The sequence below is a fragment of the Tarenaya hassleriana genome, unplaced genomic scaffold (genome assembly GCF_000463585.1).
Source record: "Tarenaya hassleriana unplaced genomic scaffold, ASM46358v1 Cleome2, whole genome shotgun sequence".
Classification (NCBI taxonomy): Eukaryota; Viridiplantae; Streptophyta; class Magnoliopsida; order Brassicales; family Cleomaceae; genus Tarenaya; species Tarenaya hassleriana.
This window is the reverse complement of record NW_010965372.1, coordinates 4,999,696-5,021,084: the sequence shown is the minus strand read 5'-3', so window position 1 is coordinate 5,021,084 and position 21,389 is coordinate 4,999,696. Positions and strand designations below refer to the sequence as shown.

The 21,389-nt window shown below is 41.3% G+C and overlaps 5 protein-coding genes and 1 long non-coding RNA gene across 8 annotated transcripts; 4 read left to right on the top strand and 2 right to left on the bottom strand.

The window, feature by feature from the left end:
• Positions 1-41: 41 nt before the first annotated feature.
• On the top strand, positions 42-4,203 carry LOC104812347. Its single transcript, XM_010539466.2, has 9 exons — positions 42-1,195; positions 1,502-1,631; positions 2,065-2,567; positions 2,655-2,735; positions 2,831-2,935; positions 3,063-3,176; positions 3,273-3,356; positions 3,476-3,547; positions 3,720-4,203. Exons 1-9 carry the CDS (start codon positions 875-877, stop codon positions 3,990-3,992), a joined length of 1,683 nt encoding a protein of 560 aa, XP_010537768.1. The 5' UTR covers positions 42-874; the 3' UTR covers positions 3,993-4,203.
• A 585-nt stretch (positions 4,204-4,788) lies between these two features.
• On the top strand, positions 4,789-13,378 carry LOC104812346 (histone acetyltransferase HAC1-like). Of its 2 annotated transcripts, none has more exons than XM_010539464.2 (18): positions 4,789-5,099; positions 5,390-5,791; positions 6,214-6,328; positions 6,522-6,786; positions 6,876-7,358; positions 7,481-7,623; positions 7,737-9,335; positions 9,564-9,860; positions 9,953-10,231; positions 10,388-10,516; positions 10,625-10,825; positions 10,916-11,058; positions 11,148-11,460; positions 11,592-11,731; positions 11,839-11,917; positions 12,045-12,437; positions 12,633-12,850; positions 13,127-13,378. In XM_010539464.2, the coding sequence occupies exons 2-18, from the start codon at positions 5,568-5,570 to the stop codon at positions 13,239-13,241; spliced, it is 5,136 nt and encodes a 1,711-aa protein (XP_010537766.1). In that variant the 5' UTR covers positions 4,789-5,099; positions 5,390-5,567; the 3' UTR covers positions 13,242-13,378. The 2 variants fall into 2 exon arrangements, with proteins under 2 accessions (XP_010537766.1, XP_010537765.1); XM_010539463.2 differs by having other exon boundaries at positions 5,385-5,791.
• A 2-nt stretch (positions 13,379-13,380) lies between these two features.
• LOC104812343 lies at positions 13,381-13,847 on the top strand. Its single transcript, XR_771578.2, has 2 exons — positions 13,381-13,507; positions 13,681-13,847. It is a non-coding gene; the product is annotated as an uncharacterized LOC104812343 (long non-coding RNA).
• On the bottom strand, positions 13,609-15,291 carry LOC104812345. Of its 2 annotated transcripts, XM_010539461.1 has the most exons (3): positions 14,993-15,290; positions 14,481-14,666; positions 13,609-14,235 (listed from the first exon to the last, which is right to left on the bottom strand). In XM_010539461.1, exons 1-3 carry the CDS (start codon positions 15,173-15,175, stop codon positions 14,071-14,073), a joined length of 534 nt encoding a protein of 177 aa, XP_010537763.1. In that variant the 5' UTR covers positions 15,176-15,290; the 3' UTR covers positions 13,609-14,070. The 2 variants fall into 2 exon arrangements, with proteins under 2 accessions (XP_010537763.1, XP_010537764.1); XM_010539462.1 differs by lacking the exon at positions 14,481-14,666 and having other exon boundaries at positions 14,807-15,291.
• Positions 15,292-15,482: 191 nt separating this feature from the next.
• Positions 15,483-17,327, top strand: LOC104812342 (50S ribosomal protein L20). Its single transcript, XM_010539460.2, has 2 exons — positions 15,483-15,773; positions 16,905-17,327. Exons 1-2 carry the CDS (start codon positions 15,588-15,590, stop codon positions 17,097-17,099), a joined length of 381 nt encoding a protein of 126 aa, XP_010537762.1. The 5' UTR covers positions 15,483-15,587; the 3' UTR covers positions 17,100-17,327.
• A 5-nt stretch (positions 17,328-17,332) lies between these two features.
• LOC104812341 lies at positions 17,333-20,264 on the bottom strand. Its single transcript, XM_010539459.2, has 10 exons — positions 19,973-20,264; positions 19,836-19,887; positions 19,569-19,655; positions 19,338-19,451; positions 18,599-19,263; positions 18,403-18,502; positions 18,242-18,301; positions 18,066-18,158; positions 17,858-17,977; positions 17,333-17,767 (listed from the first exon to the last, which is right to left on the bottom strand). Exons 1-10 carry the CDS (start codon positions 20,011-20,013, stop codon positions 17,453-17,455), a joined length of 1,647 nt encoding a protein of 548 aa, XP_010537761.1. The 5' UTR covers positions 20,014-20,264; the 3' UTR covers positions 17,333-17,452.
• Between the last annotated feature and the right edge of the window lie 1,125 nt (positions 20,265-21,389).

Here is a 21,389-nt window from a genome sequence, read left to right as displayed (position 1 = left end):
GTGCTCTTGGTCTCTCTCTCTCTCTCTCTCTCTCTCTCTCTCTCTCTCTCTCTCTCTCTCTCTCTCTCTCTCAAGAGAACTTTTTGAAACTTTTCAAAGCTTGTTTTTTTTCGCTTTTTCACGAGCTCCTTTAGGGTTTTCCTGAGCTAATGTTACAGTGCCCACTGCCCATCTCCTTTAACCAAAGCTTATTTCTTACTTTTTTTCGCTCTTTCTGTGTACCGAGCCGGGAAATGCTTGTCGGTGCGTTGTGTTCTTTTGCTCCGACGAAGCTAATTCTGTTTGTTTGCCGGGAAAATTGTGCGTTTCTGTGATTTTGCCCGGATCCGATCGGAGATGACTCGGCTCTAGTTTGGATTTTTGGTGGGTGATTTAGGGTTCTTTAATGAAGCAAGGGGCTTGTTGCTAAAAAAGGGGAGGGAAGATTCTGTTTGTTTCAGATATTCGGGGGCTTGCTTTCTCCTTTTCCACTCCAAATGTTGTATTTTTATTTTTTGGTTGAGTAAACTTGTATGTGAAGGGATTTGCGTTGAACGAATAAGCGTGACCGGATTTACTGCCTAGCCGTTTTAATCTCCGTGCTTCTGCTACTGTGTTGGTATCTTCTATCTCTGCTTTTTTGGGGATTTCTGCGGATAATCTTGTGGAATTAGCTTTCTAGCCTCGTCCATTGCTGGTGATCTGATCATTGGATCGAGGCCATGGATGGGAAGCTTGTTTCTTTGAGATATAAGGGTCTGCAGATTCGTGATTATGGTTATCAAAGTCTGTTTCTTTCGATCGAAACCTAATGGCATGTGGGTTGGTGTGAATCCGAGAAAGGAAGGAAGGAAGTGGTGGGTTTTGCGATTTATCTAGGGTTGGATTTTCAGAGATGGAAGATATCGGGTTGGTGAAGCAAGGTTGGCAATGGCTGCAATCTCAGAAACATGTGTACTGTCATGCTTGCACTGCCGTACGATGTGTCGGGGAGAAGACAGGGGCTCTTGTGGAGCGTCACTGGCCACTTGTGTGCAGTGGATGCGGGAAGCTATTAGGGCTGTTTCGTTTGTCGTTGGTTTACTGGAAAGACTGCATTTTGAGGGGTTTCCAGTCTAGTGCTAAATTGGGTTCGGCTGCTTTGCTCGTCATCATGTGGAGTTGCTTCCTTAGCCTGACTTCGATTTCTTGCCTGGTTTATGTGCTGATCAGTATGGTAATATCTCTGGATTATTCTCCTTTTTGGAATCTTTTCTTTTTCTGGATCCTAGATCTCTTAAATAGGCTTGTGTGTGTATAACAAGATCTCTGATAAAGAGCCTAATATAGAAATAATCTAGGATCCAGAATGCAAAAAGCTGAGATTCTTGATCTTGAAATCCATTTCACACAAAGTCTTTGGGCTTCTCTCTTAAATCTACATCTTGTTTGGAGATTCAGTCGTGATGTTTTGACCTATGGTGGTGGGGTTGTGGATTGTGAGTGACAGAGTTGAGTTTCACCCTTTGGTTTGATATTTCAGGGAACTGCTGGTGCCATTGTCCTGTACTTGGGTTGCACTCCTGGCCTCTTCATAGTTGGGCTATTCGGCATTTTGATTTTGTGGATGTACGCTAACTTTTGGATTACGGGAACTTTATTTATTGTTGGAGGTAAGGCTTGATTTTCTGTTTCCGGTTTCAAAGAACGGTATGCTTCGGGATATGATCTTCATCTCTTTCCTGTTCTATCTTCATGGTTTGTTAGTTAACCATTCTTCTCAAAGCATTCGTGATTCTCGGTTTCATTTAGAGCATTTGCACAGTACACCCACCAAGTATATCTCTTAGTTGGTGGAATATCTAGAATATTCTCTAGGATCTTAGAAATGGAGGCATTCAGAGATCTTGATTGTGAATCTTGAAGATGGTGAACAAATTATAGGATAACCTTGAAAACTTTTTCAGTACTTTCTTGAATTTTGGTGAAGCAGTTACGTTTGAGTTTTGTTTTCTTTGTTTACGGTTCTTGTTCTTTCTCCGTCCTCTCCGTTGTAACGTAATGAACCTTTTTACTTAAAGCTAAGTTCTTTGACATTCCAACCAGGATATTTATTTTCCTTGAATCATGCACGACTGGTGGTTCTGATGGCAACTGTGTATGCAATGTACTGTGTCAAAGTCAGGCTTGGATGGGTTGGTGTGTTTCTCTCAATTAATCTTGCGTTCTTATCCAACGACATATTCAATTGTCTTCTTCAATGGTGTGACAATGTAAGCGAGAAAACGCAACCGGAGGAGCCAAAGAAGCCCGAAACAGTTATCGAAGACGAATACCCGGGAAAGTTTGAATATTCTTCTGTTCCTGTTGAAGATGAGAAACCACCGGAGAAGAAGGTCCATGAAAACAAGTCCACTAAGCCGGCTTCTAGTTCTACTGTTGTTAATACCGTGAAGGAGATATGTAGTGTCAAGATTGTCAAAGTAGAATCAAGTTCGGAGGACGAGATGAAAAGAATACTGAATTGTTTGGATCATTATGAAGCCTTGGGGTTTTCTCGGCATAAGAAGATCGATCCTTCTCTGCTGAAAAAAGAGTACAGAAAGAAGGTATTTTCTTTGTCTGAATTCCGGGTAATTATGTTCTGGGTAGGCACTTTCTTTCTCGCCATTCTGAGAAAATTATGTTTTCTCCAGGCCATGTTGGTTCATCCAGATAAAAACATGGGAAGCCCTTTAGCAAGCGAATCGTTCAAGAAAATTCAATGTGCCTATGAGGTAATTTGATAACAGATGAACATATGAAATGGCCAGTGACAAGTGTGTAGAAGAACACCACCATATTCATGGTGCTTTTGGATTGGATTTTGCAGGTTCTTTCTGATTCTGTCAAGAAGAGAGATTATGATGAACAATTAAGGAAGGAAGAATCTAGAACCAGAAGTGTCTGTCAGAAATCTCATGCTTCAACGCACCAGGTATCTTTCGGTTGCATCTTTTGTTTCATTGTTTCTTCTACAAGCAAAATGAACAACCCGTGTAAACCGTAAGGGTTGTAAGGAAATTCTGCAGAATTCTTTGACAGAGTTTTCTTTGTATTAGCAGAATGGTCCCGAGTATCGTTCAGAAGAATCGAGGCGGATACACTGTACAAAATGTGGGAATTCTCACATATGGGTGTGCACCAACAGAAGTAAGGCAAAGGCGAGATGGTGTCAGGTTAGCTACTTCACACTCATAGTTATTATGTCTCTTAATAGTAAAGTCTTCAAATTTTTCTTTCGGGTTTATTCTTTTTTTTTTTTTGATTTCTAGGATTGTTGCCAATATCATCAAGCTAAGGATGGCGACGGATGGGTCGAACATAAAGGAACTTTAGCATTCGAAAGAGCCCATAAGGTATCTCCGAGTTCTTTCCTTCTCCTGCAAAAGATACTTGTGGAGTGTAGTTACAAGTTTTGATCCATTCTATACACATTTATTATATATGCTCAACCGGTTTATATATCCTTTTGTAGATGGAAATCCCACGAGCCTTTGTTTGTGCGGAGAGCAAGATCTTTGACGTCTCGGAATGGGCTATTTGTCAGGTTGGTGTTCTTGGTCTTGGAGATATCGGTTTTTTGTTTTGTTTTTGCTGCAAAGAATTAAAATAAAAAACAAAAACAAAAGAGAGCAGAAAGCAGAAAGCTACTAGAAAGAAACTCGATCTGAGTTTACAGGACATGCGAGATGATATGATAGATGATGTTTCACTTGCAGGGAATGGCGTGTAGACCAAACACACATCGACCCAGTTTCCATGTGAACATGGTTGGATTGGAGAAGACGACTCAGAGATCAAACTCGAGCAGATTCCCGTGGGATCTCGACGTGGAGATGATGGATGAAGACGAGGAGGAGTTTGAGTTATGGCTTCAACAAGCTCTGGCCTCAGGTCTCTTTTGCGAGACCTCGAAACGCAGAAAAAGCTGGAGCCCTTTCAAGTTGGGTCAGAGCAAAAGCAAGAAACAATGGCGAAGAACTTCGACATGAAAAAGGATTTAAACAAATGGCTGTGATCCTTTCCCCACGGAGCGGAGGAGGAAAGAGACGAAGAACAAGAGGAACTGAAAAGTGTTTTGGTTCTTCACTGTAAGTAGAAGAATTTGTCCCCTTGTTTTTTAAGCAATGGTTGTCCTGAAAGAACAAGACAGAAGAAAACCAAAACTAGTTTTTAGTGATGTGTACATTTTTATTTATGGCATAATTTGATTATGAGAAGCCAAAAAAAAAAAAAATAGTACAAAAACTTGGTATGTGGAAGTTGACCGAATGTCATACCGGTTTGGTATTGTAACCGAGCTGAGAAGACTTGGTATGTGAAACTGTAACCGAATTAGATTCAAGAATCAAGGCGGTTTAGGTTGGGTATTGTAAACAAACCGGAAATGAAAAATGAAGTATGATTGAATGCTACAACACCAAAGAAATAACTTTGGTTTTATTTATTTATTTATTTATTATGAAAATGTTATGGTATTATTAAACATCATAATATCTTAACGGTTTAGATGGTTTTATTTACGTGTTTTCTACAGAATAGAGAGAGAAGAAGAAGCCACTCGGTTAGGATAACCACGAGGGTAAACTCGTAAATAAAGAGACTTTTGATCGGACGGACAGGAACATATCTATCTCCGACACTGCTTGCTTCTTTCTTGACTTCCGCTACTCGTCCTTTGGTTGTCCAAATTAACTTAAACAAATATAATATTAATTACGGAAATATAAAATTTACTTGTGTTTATTTCTTCCTTTTTAAAAGACCAATAAATACCTAAAAGGAAAAAAATCAAAATCCCCAAATCGAGCAAGCTCCCGAAATCCCCAAATCAAAGAACTCCGAGCCCAGAAATCCTTCGTAATCGAAATCCGTCGGCATTTGTCCTTCATCTTCTTTGGTCTGTCGATTTCGGAATCTCTTCCCGGAATTGCCAACCTGCTCGATCCGAATTTCTCTTCTGTTTTTTATTTTTTCACTCGGCTCGTGTTCACACGTGCGACATCGGCTGTTCACCGACTTCGTTGCCCAACTTCTCTTCGTCATCTCGCTCAATCGATCAGCGTAATCGCCGATCAGCAATTTGTGTCTTCAACTCGGTGAGGGCGAGATTTGTCTGGGTTCTCCTCTCTCGTGGCGAAGTTTGCTCCTTTTTGTATCTTCTTCTAGTCTGGAAACGAATCCTAGGGTTCCCTCTTGGGGCTTTCCGTTTGTTCGATTCCATTTTACTTGGATTGCCCTGGGGCTACTTGTCTATTCTTCCTCTTGTTTCCTTCTCTCGTGTTTCTTCCGGTTTTGTGGATTTTGCTTCATGGTTTAGTAGCTTTGATCGTAGTCTGACTTGATTGAGACCGACATTCTAGTGACATGTAATTGTTTTGCAGGATAGTTCGCGGTGCTTAATCGTATGTGCGCTATTCTGGTGATCCTATACTGACCTCATCTGAAGAATCATTGAAATGAGCTTTGGATGTTTTGACTGTTCGAGGACAGTAAAGTTATGCAGTGCTTGTTAGTGTCAGTTACAAGAAGAACTGGGAGAAGGAGGCGGAGATTGAAGAGGTAACATGAATGTTCAGGCTCATATGTCGGGACAGATATCTGGGCAGGTTCCGAATCAGGGGACAATGGCCCAGCAGAATGGGAACTCCCAAATGCAGAATTTAGCTGGGGGTGCTGGTGTTGGTGTTGGTGCTGGTCCTGCCGGTGGCGGTGTCGGGCCTTCACGTAGCACTGTTGTTCCCATGGACCATGAAATTTTGAAACTTCGACAGTACATGCGAAGCAAGATGTAAGTGTTCAGCTTTCTATCTATGTATCTACCCCCTTTCAATGTTTCCACCATGGTATACCCATTTAGAGAAATGGCATTGGCTTTCTTGTTATATGGGGCCTGGTTGTTGCCATCGGCAATGTGATGGATCAAATTATGGCATCTAAATGTGGGTTGGGAGCAAGTTTGAGGGTTTTTTAGCAGCATATCCACTATGTTTCAAAAATGTGATTGATCCAATACTTTCCGTGTTTTCTACTTCTAAAATTATATCTGTTTTTATTCTAGTGTTATCATGTTGATTTTTTTCAGACTTTTTATGTAAATTGATTGACTGTCTCAGGGAGTATATATTGGTGTCAGAGACTCAGAGTTTCTCAATGGATGCCTCCCATGAGATTTTTGCTAATTGAACCTGTTATTCCTTTTGTTCTTTGTAGCTTCAACATTCTACAGCAACGACAGCCATCTCCAGCTGATGATGCATCGAAGGCGAAGTATATGGATGTTGCTAGACGGCTAGAGGAGGGGCTGTTTAAGATGGCTGTCACAAAGGTATTTTAAACTACTAATGTGTTCTAAGGAAAGTAACCCGAGTAATCTTCAGCGTATAGGAAGCGACATTTGCTGTAGAAATCCGACAAGAATGGTTGATGCTTTTTGATATATTGCCATTTAATTCATTTTGTTGGTTCCTGTCTCTTGGCGTGTATTTTTTATTTGTGGAACTTTACGGGTTATGCTGCAGGAGGATTACATGAACCCACAAACCCTAGAATCTCGGCTGACAAGCCTAATCAAAGGCAGACAGTTGAATAACTACACTCAGCGACATGCTAATTTTTCTTCTTCGGTTGGAACAATGATACCTACTCCTGGATTACCACACAGTGGGGGGAATCCGAATATGATGGCTACTTCATCTGTGGATACTAACTTGGTTGGAAATAACAACATTGCAACATCAGCTATGAACACTGGAAGTCTATTAGCTGCTAGCGGCATGCATGGAGGTTCTTTCAGTGGTTTTTATCTTAGATAATTGTTCAAAAAGTTCTTTTTTCTCATGTTTGCGCATAACATCTCAACCTATCAACTGTAGGTAATCTGTCTAATGGATACCAGCAGTCATCAGGCAACTTTGCTCTTGGTTCTAGTGGGAATATTGCATCGATGGGTGTGCAAAGAATGTCTAGCCAGATGATACCTACCCCAGGATTCGTCAACAACAGTGGTAATAACAATAGCAACGGTAGTGGGCAGTCTTACATGAATGTTGAAACTCCCAACAACAATGGTGGTTTTTCTGCTGTTGAGTCTACTATGGTGCCTCAACCGCAGCAGCAGCAGCAACAAAGACAGCAAATTGGTGGTCAGAATAGCCGTATGTTGCACAACCTCGGGAGTCAAATGGGTGCTAGCTTTAGGCCTGGCATGCAACAAAAGCCGCCTGGTGTGGCGAATAACTCCTTAAATGGTGTTATGGGGATGAATTCAAAAAGTGTAGATTCAGGTCCATCTTTCACTAACCCCCCCAGAAGTATACATCAGGCTTTTGATAACCTTCAACGCTCGGGAGTGCAAGGTAATTTTTTTTTATCTTCTTTCTGTCTGCTTCTGTCTGTCCAGTTTTCATATTCATAGTAATTTCTTGCATTGATGCAATAGTCAATTTATCGGAATCTTGAGAGCATTATTTATTTTCAGTTGAAGGATATGGCACAACCAACCCTGACCCTTTTGGATCGGGAAATTTCTATGGAGCTGTATCATCTGCGGGGACAATGACAAATGTTCAGAACATCAATACATCAAATTTGCAGTCTGTGTCCAAAACCAATTCTTCACTGGTAAGTAATCATCCAAATCGGTGAGGTTCACCCCTGAGACATCAATCTATTGATCAGTTTGAGAGAGTGGGTTTTCCAGTCTCCTCTCCCTCTAATAGATACATTTTCTGCAGTCACATCAACAGCAACAATTTCATCACCAGCCTAATCGATTTCAGCAACAGTCTAATCAGTTTCAACAACAGCAACAGCAATTTCTTCATCAACGCCAACTGAAGCAGCAGAGCCAGCAACAAAGATTTGTGAGCAATGATGTTTCTGGGCAGCCTCAGGTGGCTTCTGGCCTGGTTACTCATGTGAAACATGAACCAGGGATGGAAAACCCGAGTGAAGTTATGCACTCGCAAGCATCTGAGCAGTTCCAACTATCTCAGTTCCAAAACCAGTTTCAGAATTCTATGGAAGATTGTCCTGCTGGTGCTCAGCTTCTCTCTGTTCCAGCTAGTCAGAATGATATTTGCTCATCACTTCCTCAAAGTACTCAACAGATTCAGCAGATGTTGCGTCCACAGAATATGGGCTCAGACTCTATTAACAATTTTAGCAACCTCTCTGTCCAACCGAAGTCAGAATCAGGTATGCGGGGCCAGTGGCATTCCCAGTCACAGGAAAATAATCAGATGTCTTGTAGCATGTCAAATGAACGGTACATTCAGGAGGATTTCTGTCAGAGAATGTCCGGAATGGATGAAGCTCAACCCAATAATCTGTCTTCAGAAGGATCTATTATTGGTCAAAATCATATTTCTGGTCCGACATCTGGATCTCATAACCCACAAAATCCTATTAGTTCCACATGTAGATACGGAACCATAAATCAAGATCCCAGGTTTAGAAACCAACAGAGATGGCTCCTGTTTCTGCGTCATGCACGCTCCTGCAAAGCGCCTGAAGGGAAGTGCCCAGATCCGAACTGCATCATTGTTCAGAATTTGTGGATACACATGAAAAATTGTAATGTACCTCAATGTCAGTATCCCCGTTGCCGTGCCTCGAAGACATTGATTAATCACCATAAGAATTGCAAGGACTCACAGTGCCCTGTCTGTGTTCCTGTGAATGCCTACTTCCAGCAACAGGCAAATGCACGTGCCCTTGCCCGTTTAAGAAATGAAAACAGTGCAGAAATTACAGTGAATGGAGCTGGAATATCAAATGATTCAGGTGGATCAATTTCTGGTCCTTCACCTAGTGCTAGTATATCAGACAATTTGCAACCTTCAATGAAACGGTTGAAGGTGGAGCAGTCTTCTCAAGCAGTTGTTACGGAGGTGAAAAATTGCAAAAGCTCAGTTGTATCAGTAAGAGAAGTACAATCATCGCAGGAGGCTGAAAGGAAGGATTTCAGGCCCAGCGATGTTGGTGAACCGTCAAAGCCTGAGAGCTTGGAAGTGAAAGTTGAAGTTCCTGATGTTTCTGGTCAAGCAGGATTTGGTTTCAAAGAGTCAAAAAGTGATATCGCTGATAATATGCGTAAGCAAAGGCTTGTTAGTGAACCTGTTAAACATGACAAGTTTGGTGGCTCGCCAAAGCAAGAAGTTAGCAAAATTGAGAAGGTAACTGAAGCACCTAAGAAAGAAAATTTGGTAGAGTCTCCGGAACCTGCATCCAAGTCTGGAAAACCAAAGATAAAGGGGGTTTCACTAACTGAATTGTTCACTCCGGAGCAAGTGAGGGGACATATTCGAGGTCTTCGACAGTGGGTTGGCCAGGTTTTCAACTTTCTTAACTTTTGATATATACAGAGGAACAACATTTATTAGTGCCCATGTGCTGTTTATTGGATTTGCATTCCGTGATGATTTGATCTACTGCCATGTACTGGGAAAACGTTTAACTATTGGTCAATGCTCCGTTTCGTTAAATTTGTTTATTCATAATATTTCTAAGTTATTGATAGTTGATGAATGTATCGTCCTTTTATTTCCATCTCCGTGCAGAGTAAAGCCAAAGCTGAAAAGAATCAAGCAATGGAGCACTCGATGAGTGAAAATTCCTGCCAATTATGTGCTGTGGAGAAGCTTACGTTTGAGCCACCGCCTATTTACTGTACCCCTTGCGGTGGCCGCATCAAAAGAAATGCAATGTACTACACTGTCGGAGCTGGTGACACTCGTCATTACTTTTGTATTCCCTGTTATAATGATTCCCGTGGAGACACCATACTCGCGGAAGGGACTGCTATACCTAAAGCTAGACTTGAGAAAAAGAAAAATGACGAAGAGACTGAAGAATGGGTAAGCCTGTTAAATCAGTTGTGCCGTCTTTGATCTCCATTATTGTACGGTGTTTCTGAATATGGTTTTCTCTTCGATGTGATCATGTGCAGTGGGTCCAATGTGATAAATGTGAAGCTTGGCAGCATCAAATTTGTGCTTTGTTTAATGGGCGGCGGAATGATGGGGGGCAAGCTGAGTATACTTGCCCTTACTGCTATATTGCAGAGGTGGAGAGAGGTGAGAGAAAGCCTTTACCTCAGAGCGCTGTTCTTGGAGCGAAAGACCTACCAAGAACAATACTCAGTGACCATATAGAGCAGCGGTTATTTAGGAGGTTAAAGCATGAAAGAATGGAGAGAGCCAGGGTCCAAGGAAAAAGCTATGATGAGGTAATCTGTTGACGAAATTTTGAAGGTTTCACGTCGTTCATGTGATGTGTAACCTTTAATCGTATATATATTTGCTGAAGGGCTTTGATAATAGAAATCTGTTTGGCTGAAGCAGACATGTTGATTCTCATTGTTTTGTTGGACTTACACCAACAGATTCCTACTGCTGAAGCTCTTGTGGTTAGAGTTGTTTCATCTGTTGACAAGAAGCTGGAAGTCAAACCCCGTTTCCTTGACATTTTTCGGGAAGATAATTGTCCGACAGAATTTCCGTACAAGTCCAAGGTAATAAGGATTCTATGTGCACTTACATCAAATCAAACGTGATGTACCTTTGGATTCCTTCTCTTACAGTGTGCTTCACAATTCTCTGCCTCCCTTTTATTTTGCCAGGTAGTTCTGTTGTTCCAGAAGATTGAAGGTGTAGAAGTATGCTTATTTGGAATGTATGTCCAAGAATTTGGATCTGAAGCTTTGTTCCCAAATCAACGCCGTGTTTATCTCTCGTATTTGGACTCTGTAAAGTACTTCAGACCCGAGGTTAAAGCTGTCAGTGGAGAGGCGCTACGTACCTTTGTTTACCATGAAATTCTGGTAAGTACTGGTCTATATCAAATTATCAATCCAATGTGGGTTCCTATGTTATTTGGAGAGTTCTATACTGTGGATCGATGCTATTTTCAGATAGGATACCTCGAATACTGCAAGTTACGTGGTTTCACCAGCTGCTACATATGGGCTTGTCCGCCGTTGAAGGGTGAGGATTACATCCTATATTGTCATCCAGAAATTCAGAAGACACCAAAGTCAGACAAACTAAGAGAGTGGTCAGTCCAGTTGTCTTTTTGTTGATCTTCTTAATGCTTGTTTAGTATGTAAAACTTTTACAACCTCCGATTGCTTTTATTCTTATCAGGTACTTAGCAATGTTAAGGAAAGCTGCAAAGGAGAGCATTGTAGTGGAAACTACAAATCTATATGATCATTTTTTCATTCAAACTGGTGAATGTAGAGCTAAGGTGACAGCAGCTAGGCTTCCATATTTTGACGGTGACTACTGGCCTGGTGCCGCAGAGGATCTTATATACCAAATGAGCCAAGAAGAAGATGGCAGAAAGGGTAATAAGAAAGGAACACTTAAGAAAACCATCACAAAAAGGGCTCTAAAAGCATCTGGGCAGTCTGATCTTTCTGGAAATGCGTCCAAGGATCTGCTGCTAATGCATAAAGTACGTGATTGATTCTATTGGTTATTATTTTCGTGTATATTTGAAAAGTTGTTTCTTTAATTGTATAATTCTTGCTGCTGGTTTATCTAAATTTTTCGTTTTTCTTAATTTTGCTCGCTTGTTTTTTACAGCTTGGTGAGACCATTCACCCGATGAAGGAAGATTTTATCATGGTTCACTTGCAGCATTGTTGTACTCATTGTTGTATACTGATGGTATCTGGAAATCGTTGGGTCTGCAGCCAGTGCAAAAATTTCCAGATATGCGATAAGTAAGAATTCTTTTATTGTGTTTTTTGTGAAAGAGGACAAGCTATATGTTCTTATTCATTCTTTTGCTCGAACTCTGCAATAGCTAAATTTTTCATCTACCTTTCAGGTGCTATGAGGTGGAACAAAAGCGCGAGGACAGAGAAAGGCATCCTACTAATCATAAAGATAAACACACACTGTATCCTGTGAGTTTCTTGTGCTTGTTTCGGTTAAAAGGATCCGAGAAAACGGCTGACTTTTCGTTTTATATGTCACAAACCGGCATGTCTTTGTTTCATTGCTTCTAACGATGTGGTGGCATTGCTTTTGCAGTTTGAGATTACCGATGTTAATGCAGATACCAAGGACAAAGATGAGATACTCGAAAGCGAATTTTTCGATACAAGGCAAGCATTCCTGAGTCTCTGCCAAGGAAACCATTATCAGTACGACACGTTGAGGCGGGCAAAACATTCATCGATGATGGTGCTTTATCATCTACATAACCCAACTGCTCCTGCCTTTGTCACAACATGCAATGTATGTCACCTCGACATCGAAACCGGTCAAGGCTGGAGATGTGAAGTTTGTCCTGACTATGATGTGTGTAACTCTTGTTACAACAAAGATGGTGGAATTAGTCATCCTCATAAGCTGACAAACCATCCATCTCTAGCTGATCAAAACGCTCAGAACAAAGAAGCCAGACAACTGCGTGTCTTGCAGGTATCTTTTATGTTTTTATCTTTGCTGTTTTTAGTATGTTCCATTCTCTTCTGAATCAGATCCTATTCGGGCTGGTTTTTTCCTCGAATGCTCGGTTTTTTTGCAATCTGTAAAAATGGAAGATGTGCAAATATGGGAGATGAGATATGCAATATCTGTACCTATGTTTAACGTTCTTTTTTACTGAAATTGCAGCTAAGGAAAATGCTCGATCTTCTGGTACATGCCTCACAATGCCGTTCCCCTCATTGTCAATACCCGAATTGCCGAAAGGTGAAGGGGCTATTCCGCCATGGTATACAATGCAAAGTCCGTGCTTCAGGAGGCTGTGTACTTTGCAAGAAAATGTGGTATCTCCTTCAACTCCATGCTCGGGCCTGCAAAGAGTCCGAGTGTCATGTACCACGTTGCAGGTACACTTTGTAAACCTCTCTGTCCTTTATTTTTTCTGAAACTCCTTTATTGTCAAATATTTCTGGGGTTTCCAATTTGATAGCTTCTATCTCTCAAGAAAATCATGATCGAATTTGCATCTTCTTTCCTCAAGTTAATAAATTTATCTCATGTCATTGGAATGTGGAATCTTATATTAGATCTCTTCTGGATAGCCGACATTACGATTTAGGCAGTGAACACTTGGTACATATGATTTGTATTTTGATCATTGTGAAACTTTTTCTTTTGTTCAGAGATCTGAAGGAGCATCTGAGAAGGCTGCAGCAGCAATCAGATTCACGGCGAAGAGCTGCCGTGATGGAGATGATGAGACAACGAGCTGCAGAAGTGGCTGGAAACTCCAGCTGAGATCGCTTTGTACATACCATTTTTCACTTTGTATCGAGACAAGAACGCATATCTATTCTTTTCCGAGCGCCAGCCACCGAGGTCATTCATTCTCCTTGGAGGAAGGAGGAATGCTGGCCAGCTACACGGGATAAAACTTAAGATTCATGGACAGGGATCAGGGAGAGATGATGGATTCATTCCTTTCAACTTATGAAACAAAACCCAGAACGGGGGGAGACCCTTCGATCTTAATCGGCAGGCGCTAACACGACAATGATCTCCAGGTTAGTTTTCCGCAACGAGATTTGCTGATTCCTGACTCAGTCCAGTAGCTTCATCTGGTTGGTGATTCTTTGATTTTATACGCTTTCTCGCTGTGTTTCTCTTCCCTTTTTTTTTTTTTTTTTGGTAATCTGATGCATTGTGTATGTGTAAAACGCCATTCTTCTGGTGGCAGAGTTTAACCTAAAAGTCGGGGGGTCCTCACAAATTACGTTTCTTGCAAGGAAAGTAACAGAGGGAGGAGGAGGGCCTTCACGTCATATTTTGTTCCTCCCTCTCGCTTTTTTGGTTATGTTGTATTTCGCTTTTAATTATATATACACGATTTTGGCAATTATTTTACATTTTGCTTCTTATGAGTAAAATGTTCATCAGAATACTGCACGCATCATCATGAATCTGTAAATTAAAAAAAGAGAGAGAATCAGAAAACATTGTGTTCGTGTAAAGAAAAAAAAAGCCTGAGATCGGTCGCAGGTTTGCCATCTTGTACTTGTATCAAACGGTGTTATTATGTCGTTCTGCATGGATAAACAGTTTGTATTATTCGTGCGTTAAAAATACCCTAAAGCCTCGAGAAAGGCTTTGCAAGAGATCCGAAAAACGAGGATGTCGGAGAGACAAATGGGTGACGATGTTCCTTGGAGTTGCTTCCTCCTCCTCCTCCTCCTTCTTCTTCTTTGTTGGAGCCTGCCTCTCCGTCGGCTTCCTTCTCCGCATCATCCACCATCTGCATGCACACGAATTACGGAACACATCTGAAGTTAAAAATGTACTCAAAAGGACAGCACTTGGGAACAATATTACAAATACATAAAATTCAAAATTTAATTACAGAACAAAAACACACACACACCCGAACATTTCACTCGAATTCGGATATTCTAGCATTTTTTTTTATATATATACAAGTCTTGAATACTCAAGACACGAGTGTATATAAAATCTAGTTTAAAAAGAAAAAGAACGGCCCACCTTTCTAGTGAGGACAGGGGAAAGAGAAGGGAGGATATCGACGAGGTGGGTTTTAATCCTGTGCAACGCGTCCTTCGTTAGCCCGTGCGCCGTCGTCGCCACCTCCCTCACCACCCCCTCCAAAAACTGCCTGGCGTTTTCCAGCGTCTCAGACGGCACGGCGGCCGCCGCCAGTTTCTCAATAACCTTATCCTTCACAATTTTTCGATACAAGTTTCACTCGAATTCGGATATTCTAGCATTTTTTTTTATATATATACAAGTCTTGAATACTCAAGACACGAGTGTATATAAAATCTAGTTTAAAAAGAAAAAGAACGGCCCACCTTTCTAGTGAGGACAGGGGAAAGAGAAGGGAGGATATCGACGAGGTGGGTTTTAATCCTGTGCAACGCGTCCTTCGTTAGCCCGTGCGCCGTCGTCGCCACCTCCCTCACCACCCCCTCCAAAAACTGCCTGGCGTTTTCCAGCGTCTCAGACGGCACGGCGGCCGCCGCCAGTTTCTCAATAACCTTATCCTTCACCGCCGACAAATTCTTCAGCCCCACCACCATCCCCTTCTTCATCTTCGTCGATTCGATTCCCTCTGATTTTTCCTCCGAATTATTAGGGTTTTCTGTGGAGATCTTGATGGCGTATTCTGGCGAGTACAACTCGCCCTGCCCCACGTCGACCTCTTTGTATTCCTTTTTCATGGCGGAGATTTTCTCTCTTGGATTTTTCGTCAATTGGATCTGAGATGGAGAGAAGAGCAGAGCCACTTAAAATCTCGGTGGAGAGAAGGAAAATTCTGGTTTTTGAAGGCTTGTTTGTTTCCCGGGAAAATGATAAATGGAAAACATTACTACGTGGAAGACGGACACGTGTCTCTGCGGCCCTTACGTGTCAATTCGTGACATTTGCCGCGGCCATTCAATGTTTACATGAATAATGGCTCATTGGGCCGTAAAGGCCTATTTGATGATTAAATGGGCCTTTCGGCAAGTATCGTCAATGGCGGCTCCAAGGGCTGATACGAGAAGGGATGAGGAGACGGACCTACTGAATCACAGTGAGAGAAGAAGGGGAAGCAGTCGTAGGAACTCAACGAAGAAGAAGAGAAAGATCATGAACAAGAAGGAGATTTTCAAGTTGGCGAAGGGTTTCAGAGGAAGAGCGAAGAATTGCATAAGGATAGCGAGGGAGAGAGTGGAGAAGGCTCTTCAGTACTCTTACAGAGACAGGCGCAACAAGAAGCGTGAGATGAGGTCTCTCTGGATCCAGCGCATCAACGCCGGCACTCGTCAACACGGGGTACGCATTTCCTTTGCTCGATTTCGTCGTCGATTAGGGGTTAGGGTTTTACGTTTCGGATGTTGATTGTTCCTGGTGACTGGCTATGGCTTGATGGTGTTTTGGTCTATGGCTCGTGACTCTTGTGATCCGGGTATTCTGGAAATGAATTGCTCAAGATGATGCTGACTTGGTTGTGTCTGTTCATATTTAGTTTTCGAAGTTTGGCGTAGGGTTTAAGGTTATTGTTAGCTGAAATCGAATGCGTGGTTTCTCCAACAAAAGGAAAAAATCGAAAAAGGTTGCTGATTTAGTTTGTGTTCTCTGCTTTTGTGTATTTTACTATTGTTTATGTTGTCACCGAGTTTAGGGTTTTACCAAAACCTTCAACTGGATCACATGTGTCGTCGTCACTGAGCTTTGTGTACTTTACTTGTGTTGTTAAAAAACGGTATGGGGATTATATGAGGAGGAACCTCTTACATGGCTTTAACTTTGAGGAGCGAACTCTCGCGTAGTTTTCTCTTGTCTGCTAGAAAATGAAATCTGGGTTTGGTTGGGAACATGCACTTGATCTTAATTGTCTCTGGCTAGAACTGATTCCATATCCTGGGATTTTTGGGAGTTGGATATAGAAGCCGGTGCAGGGTATTCTGCGATATCTTTAGTTATCTTAGGAGCCTGCCTGTTAATGAGATGTAGCAGATTCCTGTAATCTACCGAGCTTTTTTCAAACGAGATTCCGGATGTTATTACCGTTTAAAAGGTGTCTAAAGAAGCGGTGAATTGCCTTTGGTGTTATGCCATGGTTAGTATTCTTTGTGGCAGTACTCCTTTTGAAACCAACACAATGAAACGGGTTCTAATGCGAGATATGCTCCATTGCATGAGTATAAGTTATATAACTTGATCTGTATTTTGCCAAGTTTTTTTTTTTGTAACGAGTTCTAGTCTTGGTAATACCATTGCGAGTTTTTAATCTCTGAGAAATCTCATATTATTGCTACAATCTTCCCAAGCCTTGAACTTCCATGGCTTATGCAAATTCATTTCCTGTCTTCTTGAAGAACTGAGAGAGACGGGTCGAGAAATTGGTTCATCATCTCTATGTGCAGAACCCTAACATCTTATTGTTGTTCGATAAAAAAACAGGTTAACTACGGAAACTTCATGCACGGTCTGATGAAGGAGAACGTCCAGTTGAATCGGAAGGTCCTCTCCGAGCTGTCGATGCACGAACCTTACAGTTTCAAAGCCCTTGTCGACATCTCTCGTAACTCATTCCCGGGAAACAAGAACATTGTCCAAGCTTCTCGGAAAATAGACATTTCTTCCATCAATGCCTGAAGAAGACTCAGGCCGGTTTGCTCGAACAGATGAGTATCCATTAGCAGCAGCCACTCTTATGCTTCTTGGCTTAATTTTTATGGCTCCCCCCTTCTTGTCCGAGTTTATGCGAATTATATGATACCGTATTTTTTTTCATTAGGATATTCCCTTCCCCAGCACCCCCACTAGATGGGGATACGAACTGGGTTGGTCCTTTAAATGATGAAAATGCATCATTTTGTGACATCGTATGTTCAATATCGTATTTCCAGTTTTGTAGCATTCGCTTCCTTTTTGACAACGACAAAACCACATTGCATAACAATTCATACCCTACATTGATCAAACCCTATGACATTGGAGATGCCTTGTCACGGAAGAAACAGATACCGAAACCTCGAATCGAATGGAACGACACCGCAGTTACCGCTATTCGAACCTAGGAAACTCCACCGTCGTCTCTGGGTGACGCATTGCTCGACAAACGCCGCCTGTCGTGGCGGCAAATGCCCCGAAATCCACAATCCGATCTCCGAGTCGTCATCCACGAGATTCTTGGCGAAACAGTGAAGCATTTTCGGGACAAGAAGCTTTCCCCTTGGACTTATGCCAACCGATGCCTGAACGTAATCTCTCTGTGCATCTTCCAGTTCTTCTCTCAGATTCTCCGCCGTGTATATTCTCACCTGCAACAGTGTGAGAATTGAACTGTTTGATTAAACTGTGTTTCGGGTTCGGACATATAAGCGTAAAGATTGATCGGTCTGAGAAATTACGGCGGGTGAGGAGTATGTTCCCGAGCTGAGAGCAAACGATGCAAGCGGTTCGTGTGCATCAATGGCGGCTAGTTGCTGTTCGTTTGATACTTTAAGCTTGACAAGGGAGACGAGCAGAGCCTGAAATTTTGCAGGTTTTGGAGAGAATTTTGAGCGAAAACATCTGGAAATGTAATAAAATTCAGTTCGGATATAACGAGATTGTTACGATTTGAGGCCGATGGAGAGGCGGATTCATCTTCAGAATCACGTATTCGATCGCTGCCGCGCTGTATGAATGCCCTCCAACTGTATACGCAGCCTGAAAAAAGTCCGAAATCAGAAGACTGGTTTGTGATGCAAGGAAATGGAGATTTCAGACCGGTTTTGATCGTGTGAGCAAACCTTTTGCATCAAAGAGAAGAGCTTCAAGTCGGATTTCGGGACTCCGTATGCCAAATACGCCTTTCATCGATAAGATCGAAAACAGAAACGTATTGATTGTAAAACCCTAATCCACAAAAACTCCGGTGATCGTTAAGAAAGGAGATCCAGAAGGGCCTTACGTGCATGATCAGAGCATTGTATATGTTGATCCAAAAGGCGAGCTTCTCGCTATGGCTCAAGCTCGTCGGATTCACTCTTGCAAGTCTTTCCACGAGGATTCTGTGAGAACTCTCAGAATCAGAATCTTGCGTATTTTTTGAGACATCGAGATTATGAAGCTATAAACCCTAACCAGATAAACGTGACTCATCAAACCTGAACTTAAAGAGCTCTTCTGAAGCATATTCGAGGCGTTTGTCCTCAACAGACATCCAAGACACTTCAGTTGCAGTTCTGTAACTCCCGATATCGGCCCAACTCAACTTTCCTTGGGCTTTATACGGATCAAAGACGTTATTTTCCGTCGCCAAGACATCTGAGTTGTTCTGAACGTCGATCCGTGGGCTCTGAACCCACCTCGGGATCTTCCTCGAGCGTTCCGAAGGTGATTTCCACGGCGAAGCTTGTTCCCGAGGCGAGAAACCACGGTTTTCTCGTGCAGAAGATTTGGATCTTGTTGAAGATGACTCTCCGAGCGACACAAATATGTTCCTCATGCATCTTACCATCTCCTTGGACAGTTCATTAGCATTATTATCAGTCCCCAAGCCTTTGGATGGTCGGATTCTAGCCAGTGTTCTTCGATATTTATCACATGAAGTACTTCCATTATTGGCGATAAATTCATTCCAATCTGCAGAATTCTGGCCCACAGCATCGTAACTGCATACCGATTGAGAAACGGAATGCCTCAGGTGATACTGGGCGAGCCTTCTCTCGTTTCTTTCCTGAATTATCTGGAAATGCAGAGAAATTCTCTCTTGTTCGAGCATCGAAACCCGAGCATCCAAAACCGCGATATTGGACAGAAGATCTTGAATCTGAAAAAGGGTTTTGGAACATTTAGCAAGAAACTTGAAAACGTCAGAACGAACACAGGAAGAAGAAAACGTACATGACATGGGAGAGAAGATGAACAGGATAGTTCAGTCTTTGTCGTAGTAGTTGCGTTCTGAAGCAGAACATGGAGTTCTGTCTCTTGCCTTAGCCGCTCTCGTAGTTTCTCTACCTGTTTTTGGTCATAATCGATTTCAGACAAAACATACGGAAGTGGATTTCTGAGCTTTACAAGTTCGACACTGCTGTAATTCATAACAGTGAGATGTCTATAGAGGAGGGGGCTTACGTCCTGTTCGAGCTTGAATCTGTGAACGTGAGATTTCTTGTTCTTGGAGGATACAAGATCGGTGATCTCTCTCGCAAGATTCTTTACCTACGAGTTTCAGAAAATTTACAGTCCAAAGAGCGAAATTTAGCGACAAGGAAGAGAAGAAGTCTTGAAACTTTTATTGCCTTCACTGAAACTGGTTAACGATGGAAAATCTGAAAAACATGCAACGAACCGACGTGTTCCGTGTTTCAGAAACGAGCAGCCGAAATCGAGGAATCTAACCTTTGGCAGATGAACATGTCTGGACTGCAAGAATTTGGATAAAGAATTCGTTCTGTGGAGCAAATTGGCTGAAGAATGAGAGGGAAACAGAGAAGAAACGTCATAAGAACAAACGAAAGAGCGGAGAGATTCTTAACTGTTGAGACGCAGGCAGAGTCCCAGGCATCTTATGACCCATGGATTTGAGGGTTTGATCGATCAAGAACAGCTCCAAGAGTTTCAGAAGGGTTCAGAGGATCGAATTTCAGATCAAGAACCTTAAAACAGGAGATTTTATGAGACTGGGGAAGCTTAGAGACTGTGTTTTTTTGCATTAAAGACTTCGATGCCAAGCTAATAAGTCCTGTATGACCAGAAGAAGAACACGGCAGAGAGAGAGAGAGAGAGAGCATGGCATAAGTGAAGATGTGCGTTGAATAGAGGGCCAGAGATAGAAGCTCAATAAATGCGAGAGAGATTTAGCTATTTGTCATTTTCAACACTGTCATACCGCACGAGATGCTATAAAGGAAGAAGGAAAAGGTTTTAATCAAGATACCAAAATGCTTGATATCTTGTAAGTAATTGTTTGCTTAGATGTGAAGATACATGTGTGTATGTACGTATGCATGCATACATACATGTATGTATGTATGTATGTATGTATGTATGTATGCATGCATGCATGCATGTATGTATGTATGTATGTATGTATGTATGTACGTATGTATGCATAAATGAGGAGAAGTTACAAAAGGAGAAGTTAAGTTTTTTTAATTGATCCAGAAACACCCAAAAAAAAGGCATAAATGAGGATATTACTGTTAGCCAAATGTAAGAACTATTCAGAAAAAAAAAATAAAGGAATAAAAAAAAAAGATGGTAGGAAAGTGGGGAATCTCCATTAAAGCAGCTTCCACTTCTAGCCTTAAAAAACACACACATATATATACATGTATATCTCTAATAGTTGAATTTTATTTCATAAAAAAAAATAGTTGAAAGTTTTTAGGGATATATAGGGTCGGATGCATTAAAATACTTAAAATTTATAAATGTGCGGTATTTTCTCAAATTGTAACATTACAAAATGAAAAAAAAAAGAGAGATATGAATAAGACTTCTATAAAATTCAATAACTATCAAGGATATAACGAGAAAATCTAAAAAATACGTTGCTCGTTAATTTCAATTATTTAATGCATCACAACAGTCCAGAATATTTATTTACGTGGTCCAGTTTTCCTTTTCCCTTGTTTCTTTTTTGTCTACTTTACTATTGTGGACATGAATCTTATAAAACATCAACTGTATGATTGTCTCCATGATTTCGGTACTTTTAGAACTGCGATATATGTTTTTTTTCCCTTAATGAAAAAAGGGTCTATATTCGTGGTATTGTGATCACTTACTCCATTGTAATTGAAATTAGTTTTTTTTTTAAAATTAATTTATATTATATACAATCACTAAAAATTAGTATTAATTTTATGTGTGTTCCAATAATTTTTTAAAATTTTTTCATATATATATATATAGAGACTTATATAATTGAAAAATAATGGTTAAACGTAC

Coding starts and splice junctions, on each gene's coding strand:
- LOC104812346 (XM_010539464.2), top strand. CDS start 5,568: ATGAATGTTCAGGCTCATATGTCGGGACAGATATCTGGGCAGGTTCCG. Junction 6,329..6,521: donor TTAAGATGGCTGTCACAAAG/GTATTTTAAACT, acceptor GTTATGCTGCAG/GAGGATTACATGAACCCACA. Junction 11,918..12,044: donor ATAAACACACACTGTATCCT/GTGAGTTTCTTG, acceptor TTGCTTTTGCAG/TTTGAGATTACCGATGTTAA.
- LOC104812347 (XM_010539466.2), top strand. CDS start 875: ATGGAAGATATCGGGTTGGTGAAGCAAGGTTGGCAATGGCTGCAATCT. Junction 1,196..1,501: donor TTTATGTGCTGATCAGTATG/GTAATATCTCTG, acceptor TTGATATTTCAG/GGAACTGCTGGTGCCATTGT. Junction 1,632..2,064: donor AACTTTATTTATTGTTGGAG/GTAAGGCTTGAT, acceptor CATTCCAACCAG/GATATTTATTTTCCTTGAAT.
- LOC104812341 (XM_010539459.2), bottom strand. CDS start 20,013: ATGGGTCATAAGATGCCTGGGACTCTGCCTGCGTCTCAACA. Junction 19,888..19,972: donor ACTCTGCCTGCGTCTCAACA/GTTAAGAATCTC, acceptor TTTGCTCCACAG/AACGAATTCTTTATCCAAAT. Junction 19,452..19,568: donor GATTCAAGCTCGAACAGGAC/GTAAGCCCCCTC, acceptor GACCAAAAACAG/GTAGAGAAACTACGAGAGCG.
- LOC104812342 (XM_010539460.2), top strand. CDS start 15,588: ATGAACAAGAAGGAGATTTTCAAGTTGGCGAAGGGTTTCAGAGGAAGA. Junction 15,774..16,904: donor CCGGCACTCGTCAACACGGG/GTACGCATTTCC, acceptor ATAAAAAAACAG/GTTAACTACGGAAACTTCAT.
- LOC104812345 (XM_010539462.1), bottom strand. CDS start 15,175: ATGAAAAAGGAATACAAAGAGGTCGACGTGGGGCAGGGCGAGTTGTAC. Junction 14,236..14,806: donor CCCCTGTCCTCACTAGAAAG/GTGGGCCGTTCT, acceptor GTGTGCATGCAG/ATGGTGGATGATGCGGAGAA.